Source organism: Sinocyclocheilus rhinocerous, unplaced genomic scaffold (genome assembly GCF_001515625.1).
Source record: "Sinocyclocheilus rhinocerous isolate Xijiao unplaced genomic scaffold, SAMN03320098_v1.1 scaffold304, whole genome shotgun sequence".
NCBI lineage: Eukaryota > Metazoa > Chordata > Actinopteri > Cypriniformes > Cyprinidae > Sinocyclocheilus > Sinocyclocheilus rhinocerous.
In genome coordinates, this window is record NW_015659941.1 from 638,480 (window position 1) to 649,793 (window position 11,314).

The 11,314-nt window shown below is 36.6% G+C and overlaps 1 protein-coding gene across 1 annotated transcript in view; it reads left to right on the plus strand.

Moving 5' to 3' along the window:
* Positions 1-11,314, plus strand: part of fgfr2 (fibroblast growth factor receptor 2) — a 62,502-nt gene that overhangs the window by 27,546 nt on the left and 23,642 nt on the right. Inside the window, exons 7-10 of the mRNA XM_016533558.1 lie at positions 1,476-1,666; positions 2,698-2,842; positions 5,802-5,998; positions 7,173-7,312. Coding sequence (XP_016389044.1) covers positions 1,476-1,666; positions 2,698-2,842; positions 5,802-5,998; positions 7,173-7,312 — 673 coding nt within the window. The remainder of the gene's footprint in view (positions 1-1,475; positions 1,667-2,697; positions 2,843-5,801; positions 5,999-7,172; positions 7,313-11,314) is intronic.

Genomic DNA, 11,314 nt, shown 5'->3' on the forward strand with positions numbered 1-11,314 from the left:
CCGCCGCCGCTCACTCTAGGCCTCCGTGTGTGACGCTGTTTTGTTGTGAAAGCGAAACTACTTTGTTTGGTCTTCCAAAAGAGGACACGACTAAAAATCAGTGGTTAAGTTGTATTTACAACACTGTTCCAGAACAGTTCAACCCAAATATTCAGATGTGAGCAACGCATTTTATGGAGGATGAGGACTGTTTCCTGGGAGAGTATAGCCTACAATGCTGGTGTTCTGACAAATAATGCTGGCTCAAAGCCTGTAAGTACACTTTCATATTTAAAGGATTTGCCACTGAGGATTCAAACGTGAGTTTTGAGCAGTGTAGAGTAGTGTTTGTTGTTTGTTGTTTCTCTGATCACAAATGCAGACATGGTTTTATGTTTACACGGCGCGATCCAACGCAACGCGTAAAAAGACAGTATAAGTCATTATAATCAGTAATTATGCCTCATTTATAATGCGTTTTATTGGTTTTGTCTCGTCGCAGGATCACGGCATCACAGTATGGTAAGGGGCGTAACATTTCCATCACAAAAATCGACGCATTTCAGAAAGGCGGGGCATAGAGGAGAAACAATAATGTACAATGTGTGGAAAATAATGTGTTTTTTAAACCTTAAACCGCATAAACACATTTCATTACACCAAATACACAAAATAATGTCATATGACCCCTTTAATAAAAAATAAAATTATACTAAAGTAACACTGAATATTGTGTGTCCTTATAAACAGTCAGATTTTTCAAATAATAGGAAACTTAGCTGCTCACAAACTTCACATGTATTAGCTACTCAAAACTAGTTTGCTCATTATTGTGGCTTTTGGAAAACAAAAATCACAGCATTATTTTGTATGATCATTTCTAAGGGGAAAAAGGAAATGAAATGAAGGTTTCTGATACGCCAACGCTGCAGGAACTGCCGCTGATATACGGTGGACACTGTACATCTGTCTTATTTCCCCCCACTTTGCCTTTCTTCATCTGTTTGTTCAGTCCTTATCAGCAGAGATAACGCAACAGCCTCTGTTTTGTGACAGCAGCCTAATAGGACGGTAGGTGTGTTGATCTGAACACTGTATGTTCGCATATAGTTTCACTGTCTTACCATGCAGACTGGGCTAGTTTCCACAAAATAAAAAAAATATTAAGCATTTTCAACATTGATAATAATAAGAAATGAGCAGCGAATCAACATATTAGAATGATTTCTGAAGGATCATGTATCAATGGAGTAATGATGCTGAAAATTCAGCTTTGCATCACTGGAATAAATTGCATTTAAAAAAATATTTAAATAGAAAACAGTTATTTTAAATAGCAATAATATTTCATAATCTTGATTTTTCTGTAATTTTGAGAATATAAATGCAGCCTTTGTGAAGATAAAACTTCATTCAAAAAGACCTTACAGACCGAAACAGTAGTGTCCTTGGTAAACATTAACATAATAATGCTCATTCTTCTTCCTTTCTGTCAGAACGCTCTCCTCACCGGCCCATTCTTCAGGCAGGCCTTCCAGCCAACGTCACTGTGCAAGTCGGAGAGGACGCTAAGTTTGTCTGCAAAGTTTACAGTGACGCTCAACCTCACATCCAGTGGCTGCAGCACATTGTGAAGAACGGCAGCCATTACGGTGCTGATGGACTCCCTTATGTCCGGGTGTTGAAGGTAGGCTTGGTTTTCATTTTGGCTGCATAGGCCTCTTTTTTTCCATGTATTTTATCCTTGCATTTTAGGGAACATGCATGTTTTGATACAGTTGATTTATTTTAGAAAGAATGAGAAGATGCAAAAACACTTTATTCTTGCAGAAGATATTCTCATATATCTTATTCCATGTAACGGGTGGTGCTGCCTCCTTTTCTGCTCTCCTAAAGAGTAAGTTCCCATATGTGTGTTTTTGTCCCTTGTTGCGGCGCCCCCTAGCGTTCGGGCATAAACAGCTCGGACGTGGAAGTGCTCATGCTCACCAACGTCACGGAAGAGGACTCTGGTGAATATACGTGCCAAGTGTCCAATTATATCGGTCAGGTCAGCCAGTCCGGTTGGCTCACTGTCCTACCAGGTAAAAACGAGACCGAGACGTCGATCCCCCGGCGTCCCCTTCCCCACTGCTGGTGTTTTGGGTTGTTTTTTTGTCGTCGTGGTGATCCTGAGATTTTCGCTGAGCCGGTGTGGTGTGGTCTGGTGTTTTTCTTATTTTTTGGTGAATCTTTCCTGGTGCCCAATCAGCCATGGAAACAAGCCTTTGGTCTGTCATTGCCACTGCCTTCCTGCCTTCTGTTCTGTGTCAAGTTTCCCTCCTACTTTTTCCCCTTTGATTTATCACTTTTCTTCAGTACTTTCTTGGCGAAAAGGCAGCGGCTTGTTTTCCATGTTTCTTCACTTGTGTTTGCATGAACCCTTGAGGATCTGGTGGGTTCACCTGTGTTGGGTACAGAGATTTCGGCCTTCGTTTAGATGTACGTTTATTTTACGATTTTATCCTGCCCTTCCTATTTGACGATCTTCTTCTCTCCCGAAGTGGAACATCTACCATCTCTGTAATGCGTAGATGGGAAGTACAACATTGAACATCTCCTTTTCTCTTCTTGGTATTATGGGTCTGATTTGTTTCTTTTCTTTTCTTTCTTCCATCCATTCTTGTATCTCCCTCCCATCTTCCTCTTCTCCTGCGTTTCCTGCTTTGTTTCTCTCAGACGGCAGGTGTGAACACTACGGACAAAGAGATCGAGGTGCTCTACCTGCCTAATGTAACTTTCGAGGATGCGGGCGAGTATACGTGCTTGGCGGGTAACTCTATTGGGATCTCCTATCACACTGCTTGGTTGACGGTGCTTCCAGGTATACACTCGTCCTCTACTGCTTCCGTACCTACGCCTCCTTTTTGTCGAAGCCACGTTGGTTGATATCGCACCATTGGTCTTTGAGAGGGAACAAGAGGCACTTGGGACGGTGCTCAGCAGTGCTTGTTTTAGAAGCATTATACTAGATTTTAGGGCTGGGATAATAAATCGATGCATCGCGAATCGAGAAATGATTCTGCTGCATCGATTCTGAGATTTTCCGAAGGCATCGCAGTTCTCTCTTGAATCGATTCTGAGCTTAGTTTTTAACAGCAAATGGAGCTGCATGCTTTAGAAATAGCTGTATTCTGCTTGCTTCCAGTTCCTTACACATGCACCATTTGAACCTAAAATAATCATTCATAAAGTTCGAAAAGGTTGAAGCGAATTACAAGGATGTTCACAGTGGGCTGTGTTTACATTAATCTCGCTGATGTACAAGTACATTTAACCACTTACATTACTCAGCCGAACGCACAAGCGCTCTTCTTCGTGAGCGTTTGAGTGTGCGGTTAAAAACTAGCCTAGAGCGCCATCTGCTGTTAAAAACTAAGCTCAGAATCGATTCGAGAGAGAATCACGATGCATTCCGAAAATCTCAAAATCGATCCACGAATCGCGATGCATCAATTTAATGTCCCAGCCCTACTAGATATGCTATTAGAGTTGGTAATATTTCACTAAGAAAAAAATGTCCGCACACTGAAATTACAGATCTAAAAAATTATTTATAAATGTATTAATAATTGATTTAATTTTTTTAATTACATGTAATTTTTATATTTTCTGTTTAATTTTAGTTTGTTTTAGTAATGTTATTGTGTTTTTGTCATTTTTAAATGTCTGCACTGTTTATATATATAATAAAATTAAAAATAAAATATAAAAATATACAAAATAAAACTGCACCCAAGTGTCTCGAGATCTCTATTATTTTCAATTTTCTCTTCCCAACTAACATTTTAGTGGTTGCATGTTTGGAAAGACGTGTTTTGATGGAATAGTTAGTCTAAAATTACAATTCTGTCATTATTTACTCACCTTCATGTTGTTTTAAAGTTTGACTGACTTTCTGTATAACAACAAATGAAAAAATGTCCAGATATATCAAAGAATTTGTTAAATTGCGAATGGAAGACCTAGAGAATTTGTTCAGTAGTCTGTCCTTTGCACAAAACTGCACACAAAAAAAATTGTAAGACTATATTGCATGAGTCTTAAGAACCGTATGGTCACCATATTGTACAAAAACGAGCAATGTTTTGTTGACGAACGAACGTCAGATGGGTTTAAAATGACATGAGGGTGTTAATGATGATAAAATATGTCCTATATGTTTCAAAGTCTTTTTCCATTTCAGCTCTAATAACTGCTTTGTTCTCTAAAGAAAGTCTCAAGATTTGCTTACCTTCTCACATGCTGGACTTTCTTAGTTATTAGAGCCACTTCACAACCTCTGTGTCTGTGCCTGTGTGTGTTTTTGAGTGTGATTTAGAACAGAAAGGTTTAGATCTTTTGGTAAATTTTTTAATAATTTGGACAGGTTTAACTGAATATTAGTGAATTCAACATAGTTTTACGAAAACAAAGGCTATCTGTCGTCATGCACAAGACAGCATCCTGTGTGCATGCTAACATGCATAATGCAACAGTGTGCACCTCACTACATCCTGACCAGGAAACAGACCAAATCTTTGACCGCAAATGGCACCACTTACTGGTCTGCGGTCAGACAGATGGAAGTCACTGTGTTTGCGTGCGGTGTGTGTGTGTGTGATCGTATCCATGAAGTGTGCATTTCTGAAAGACCTCAAGTGTCAGGAAGTACTTCAATACTGTGGTCATATGTAAACCATTTTGTGAGCGTGTGTATGTTTGCAGGGGCCATTGAATGTCAGGAAATATGCTATGATGGAAAGAAAGATCACCAAGGAGATCTCTATAATATCTCAGTTATTAAACTGAGATCAAATTGAGGCTTAAGTCTCAGATTTTTCTGCTAAGACACCAGAAATCTCACGTGTCTTAATATGAACTCCAAACTTCAAATTCGTTTTATAGCTCTTACTTAAAGGGTTAGTTCACCCAAAAATTAAAATTCTGTCATTAATTACTCCCCCTCGTGTTGTTCGAAACCCGTAAGACCTTCGTTCATCTTCGGAACACAATTTAAGATATTTTTGATGAAATCTGAGGGCTCTCTGACTCTCCCATAGACAGCAAGGTAACTACCACGTTCAAGGTCCAGAAAAGTACCAAGATGATCGACAAAGTAGTCCGTGTGACATCAGTGGTTCAACTGTAAAGTTACGAAGCTACGAGAATACTTTTTTGCACAAAGAAAACAAAAATAACGACTTTTTTCCACATTTCCGTCTCTACTGCGTCACTTGTGGACGCGCGTTCACGACAGTATCATGATGCGAGCGTGTGGCGGCGCTGACCCAGATCCGGCGTAATGACACACGGACTACTTTGTCGATCATCTTGGTACTTTTCTGGACCTTGAACGTGGTAGTTACCTTGCTGTCTATGGGAGGGTCAGAGAGCCCTTCGGAATTGTGTTCCGAAGATGAACGAAGGTCTCACCCTTTAAGTTGATACTTAAATGAAGCGTTTTCTGAGCTAAGCATGAGGAACATCTAAATAAAATTTCCATCTGACTACTTTGTAGAACATTTAATAGTTTGAAATTGATCAATATATCAAGTGTGTGTGTGTTGGTTCATCTTGTAATTCTTTAGTCACCTTCATCTTTTCCTCTCCTGTTTTGTTATCACTGGCAGAACATCTTGCTCTGAAAACCTTAATGTCCTTCATAACCATCTTAAAACGGTGCTGTGTCCAACATTAAGGTTTCTGGTGCGTTATTCCTCGGCTGTATGACTTGAGGAGTGTCTTAAATCCTTCTTAGCTTGTCGCCTCACTTCTTTCTGATCCTTCTCGCTGCTCTACAGCTGAGCCAGACCCCAGCGAGACGGACTATCCTCCAGACTATGTGGAGATCGCCATCTACTGCATAGGCGTCTTTCTCATCGCCTGTATGGTGGTGATCGTGGTGGTTTGTCGAATGAGGACGTCGGCTAAGAAGCCTGATTTCGGGAGTCAGCCGGCAGTGCACAAGCTGACCAAACAGATCCCTCTGCGCCGCCAGGTAACAGAAAGTAGATAAAGAGTTCTAGAGATCTTATACACACCTGCATACACACACTAATATAAGAATGATTTATCTTTGAATTATGAAATTAGTCTGGGTTTCTAAGGCAAGTTTATGCTTAGTGATTCGAACCAGCCTCTTATTTTGTATTGCATTTTGGCATCTAACTTGTTTTGGACATTTGTGCTACGGACATAAATGATTCTTCAAATCATCCAATCATGTTTTTTTAATGTAATATTTAAATTTATTTTTATGTATAATAAATCATGATATTTTAATGCAATTTATTGTATGAAGATAATTGAGCCAGAGATAATTGAGAAGATAATTGCATAATATGACTTTTTATATTTATATTTTATATATGATGATATCTTTTATTGTATACATTTTATATATAATGATTTCTATAATATATTTATTATATGTAAATATATTTTAAAATATAATCTCAATTATTGGTATAACATGTTGAATTTTACATGATTAAGATGTATATCATGTATTATATAAAGATAACTGAGACTGAGATAATAGAGAAGATAATTCTATTCTAAGTGACTTTTATATTTATAATTTATTATTTCTTATAATTTATTTATAATTTATATTTTTGATTATAACTTTATATATAAAATATATATTTTTTACATATAATCTACTTTATGAATGTGAATAATAGAATAATAGAACAGTTGTTCATATATGTATATATATATATATATATGAACAACTGTTCTATTATTCTAGATCAAATATTTAAAAAAAGTTTGTAAATTTTAGTTTTGTACAGCAGTGCCTTTGTTGTAAATTTTTGAATAACATGTCAAGATTTTTTGTTGAGAAGTTGAAGGTATGCTATATGGTGGTAAGTTGGAAACATTCTTTGAAACCATTACATTTTGAGCAAATTTATGATGCATTATAAAACCTAAAAAAAAAAAGTAAAATAAAAATGCATGGCTTTTAGGTGTAGGTAACTTCAATTAAGCCTGATACCTTACCCTATATTTTGTGCTATTATTTGTATCATGTAAGTCACAGCTTCCTGTATTGATAATGTTGAGCTGCTAAATGCACACAATCACAAACACACATGTAGGTGTTAATAATGTTTGGTGCTGTCTTCAAGACTCAGGTGATCAGCCATCCATCTTTCCCCTTACAGGTGTCGTCTGACTCCAGCTCCTCCATGAGCTCTAGCACACCATTGGTCAGGATCACCACTCGCCGTAGCTCCGCCCACGACGACCCCATCCCAGAGTACGACCTCCCTGAGGACCCGCGCTGGGAGTTCTCCAGAGACAAGTGAGCAATTTCAGCCAGGTTGATGAATCCCACATACACACTGCAGCTAAATTCGGTTGTCAGTTCACCTTCTAGTGCTTAACCCTGTTCTGTACACACAGTTCAGTTTTACAGGGTTGTGGCTAGAAGGGATACAGCTAAAACCGGAAGCTAACAATAAATTAAATTTTCTACCTATTAGATTGCGTTTTATTAATGTCTACACCTACCCCAACCCTAAACCTACCCCTTACAATAATGAAAAAACAGTAATTATCATTGTACCGTGTGACAAAAAATTACGCTATATTGATGTGCGCATGCCCAATATACGAATTTGTATACCATCTAGCCTTAACCTTTTTTACGGGAGTGACAACCGCATTCTCCAACCAAATTGACTCCTGAAAAAAATTTAGGTAGTGACAGCTGCATTTATGGAAATTCTACACAGTGTGTACGAAACCAACCGAACAACTGGTTGTTAATAAAGCAATAAGCCCCAAGAAGCCGCGGTTTACAGTGAATTTATAACAGCTAAGGGGCGTTGTTAGGCACGACGCGAAGCGGAGTAAACCACGGCTTCACGGGGTTATTGCTTTTATAAAATGGTTATTCCGTATTCGTAGTTAGGTTTCACAAAATAAAACAGAGCAAATAAAGTGTAATGATATTAATAAAAACAGTATTCTTCCACCAAACAATGTAGTTCCTCAGAATCGGTTGTGGTTGCAACAAAGTGGTTGCCAAGCAACAGACAAACGTAAACAAAGGTGTATGTTTGTAGAGTAATATACAACAGCTTCGAACGCGGCTCAACCAATCAGAATCAAGGACCGGAACTATCCGTTTTATAATGATGTATTTAAACGCGTTTCAGAGTTGTGTTTTTTTTTCGGTATTTGAGGTGCAAGAAATCACAGTGTTTGTTTTGACTCATTAGTTTTGCCAGATCTTGCTAGAAAAAAGCGACAAATAAAAACAAGCCCATAATTAACTCAATCCAAATGTGTTATCTTGAGAATAAGCCACAAACCAAAATATAGCGATCTGCCTACTTTATTAACATAAACTGGATTGCGTAAAGAGCCGAGCCCAAAGATGCTTAATAATAAGTGGACATGGCAACCCTTCAACCTTCCAAATATAAACAAAACTCAACGGTGGTTTAGTTGAATTCACTGAACGTAACGAGTCTTTGGTTGCTGTCATATTTCATTGGTTAAAAATAGCGGATACTAAACGTGCATGACGGTAAAACGTTGCTATTGTTACCATGGTGTCAGTCATCGCAGTTTCTAGTCGTGTTTCGCGTTTGTCACTTCAAAGCATAATCTTGCATTTTTCCACTTGTAAATCATTGTGATGTGAAGCTAATCTCCTTATACGCTTACAATCCCATTATGTCTAATTATTAACCTGTGACTTATGCAGGCGCAATGTACAATCAATCATTCATAACGCAACACAGGCCTCTGTTCGGTAGCCGTTATTATTCTTAGAGAAACCAAACACACATTTTTCTCATTATATAATGGAATATACAAGTGACTACCAGATAACTTTCTGTTAGCATCACATATTCTCTTCTGCCACTGTGACCTCGATTGATCGTGTGACTAATGAGAGAAACTCAGACTCTCGGATGTTTTACAATGGATCCACTATCGTGGTGTTGCCAAAACATTACAGATTCCTAATTAATGACTAAGAAGGCCTGCTTAAGCAATCTGTAACAAAAATGGTGGTTAAATAGGAGTCTGTTTGTACTTTGATTGTCTCAAGGATGATTTGTAAGCAGTTTAACATGCTATTATTCAACTCCAAACTCGAACTAAGTTTTATTTATTAAATTAATGGTTGAAACCCAACAAGTGCAGGTGGAGTTGCTCAGTTTTTACTGGATTAAGCTGTTCATGATTTAGTGGATAACAGTCCTTACATGTTCACAACTAATGGCCAGTAATGTTAATTATATTTTTGACTTCACACCCACTAAAGGAATTGTTGCCTTTGGGCAGACAAGCTAAGACGTGTTTTTGTAAGGAGCGCAAGACTTACGGAAGAAAAGATTTTGTTAGAAACCTTTCCAACAAGAAATGTATTCAACCGGCAACCATATCAATATTGCCCGATATTGTCTTTCTCTCTTTCTCTTTCTAATATTGAAAGTAGATAATATTCAGGGCCTACATTTTTCAATTCATAACAGTAAATAGTGAATCAGTGTTAATTTTGACAGCAAATTATTATTTAGTTTTAGTCATAGTCTTTTGACTAAAATGCCATTTAGTTTTAGTCGTATTTTAGTCATCTGAATTGTTTTTAGTTTTAGTCTAGTTTAAGTCGACTAAATATCATAAGATTTTAGTCGACTAAATCTACAGTAAATTTAGTCGGCTAAAATCTAATGGGTTTAGTTACAGTGCATTTATTAAGCATTTCTCTAAAATTTCCAAACTCATTATATAGGTTTGATATTAAGGTTTTATCATGATAGACACCGGTTTAACTGCGGTGACACACAACATGCCTTTATGTTAAAATTAAATAAAACCACTTCTCATAAAGAATAAGAACATGGTCTTCTTTTTAATGAAATACCAATGGTTATATAGGCTAATTATGGATTCTTTATAGCAATTTGTTTACCATATTCTTCATTCTTTCAAGCAGACATATTTATTTCTATAAATAAATTTAGATTAATCTTTAGGGCTACTAATGTTTTTCAGTCAAGAGCAGTGCGTGATTTTCTGTCTTTCTTTTGTTGCTTGATTAACATCAATGACTCGGACAATAGCAACTAAATTAGGCTGCTGTCCCTTTAAAACCGAATGCACAGCTGCAATGGATGCAATGTACTGATACACGTTCTCCCTACTGTTTACGTTCACTTAAGACGTAATCAACTGTGTTTACGTGAATACTCGTCAAAACAGACAATTCGACATCATTTTGTGTGTAATTCACCGTTCATGCGACGCTAAAGAGTACTCGCGCGCTGTGAGACCCGCTTTCTGTGTGTGTGTATGCCTCAGAGTCTGCGCTCAGAAAACCGGACCGAATTGATTTCTCTCTTGCGTCGTCAGATTTATCCATATGTCTGCTCTTCTCTTACTCCCACATATTGACATTTTTGAACGTTTTATGCGACGTGCAGCAAGTGTATGTTAGCTTATGTCCCGGCCCGCTGATTCATATATCTAACCTCCGAACCACGCAAGCAGATTCGTTCTGAATGAATCTCTTTCCCAAATCGTCCCTCCCTAACGTTTTCGTCTCGTTTTTATTCGTTGATGAAAATGTCAATAGATTTACGTCATAGTTTTTGTCATTTAAAAAGAGTTTTAGTTCGTCTGTGAAAAAAATGTCGTTGACGAAAATTATGACAAAAATAATTCCTCAAAGAAATTAACACTGTAGTGAATTGTTATTGTTTCAAAAATACTATACAGTTATTTGTCTTTTTTACTGTGCATAATGCTTTCATAACCGATTTTACTGGAATCATATTGATTCTAGATGTTTTGAAATGATCAGTCTTGTATGTACATTTTTAAATATTTTTCTTATATAAAATATTTAATATATTATAAATTACTGTATTTTACTGTACATAATATTTTGATAACTGATTTTACTGGAAGAATGAAAATGTTTTCAATTAATTTGCACATTTTTAAAATTATTATTAAATATCATAAATAATAATAAATAATAATAATGTCGTTTTACTGTACATAATATTTTGATGAGCTTTACTGGAAACATTTCAATTCTAGGTTTTTCAAAATCAATTTCTAACATTTTTTTAACAGTACTGTCATATACAGTTAATTTAAAAAAAATTATTTTAATTATTCATTATACCATTTATTATAAAATTGCTTATATATTAATTAATTAATATATTACATACGTCTAATACATATACATTAGACATAAATATTTATTTATTCATTTATTCATTCTCAGCACAAAGTTTTAAGCTATTACGTTTTTTTTTTTTTTTTTGGACTG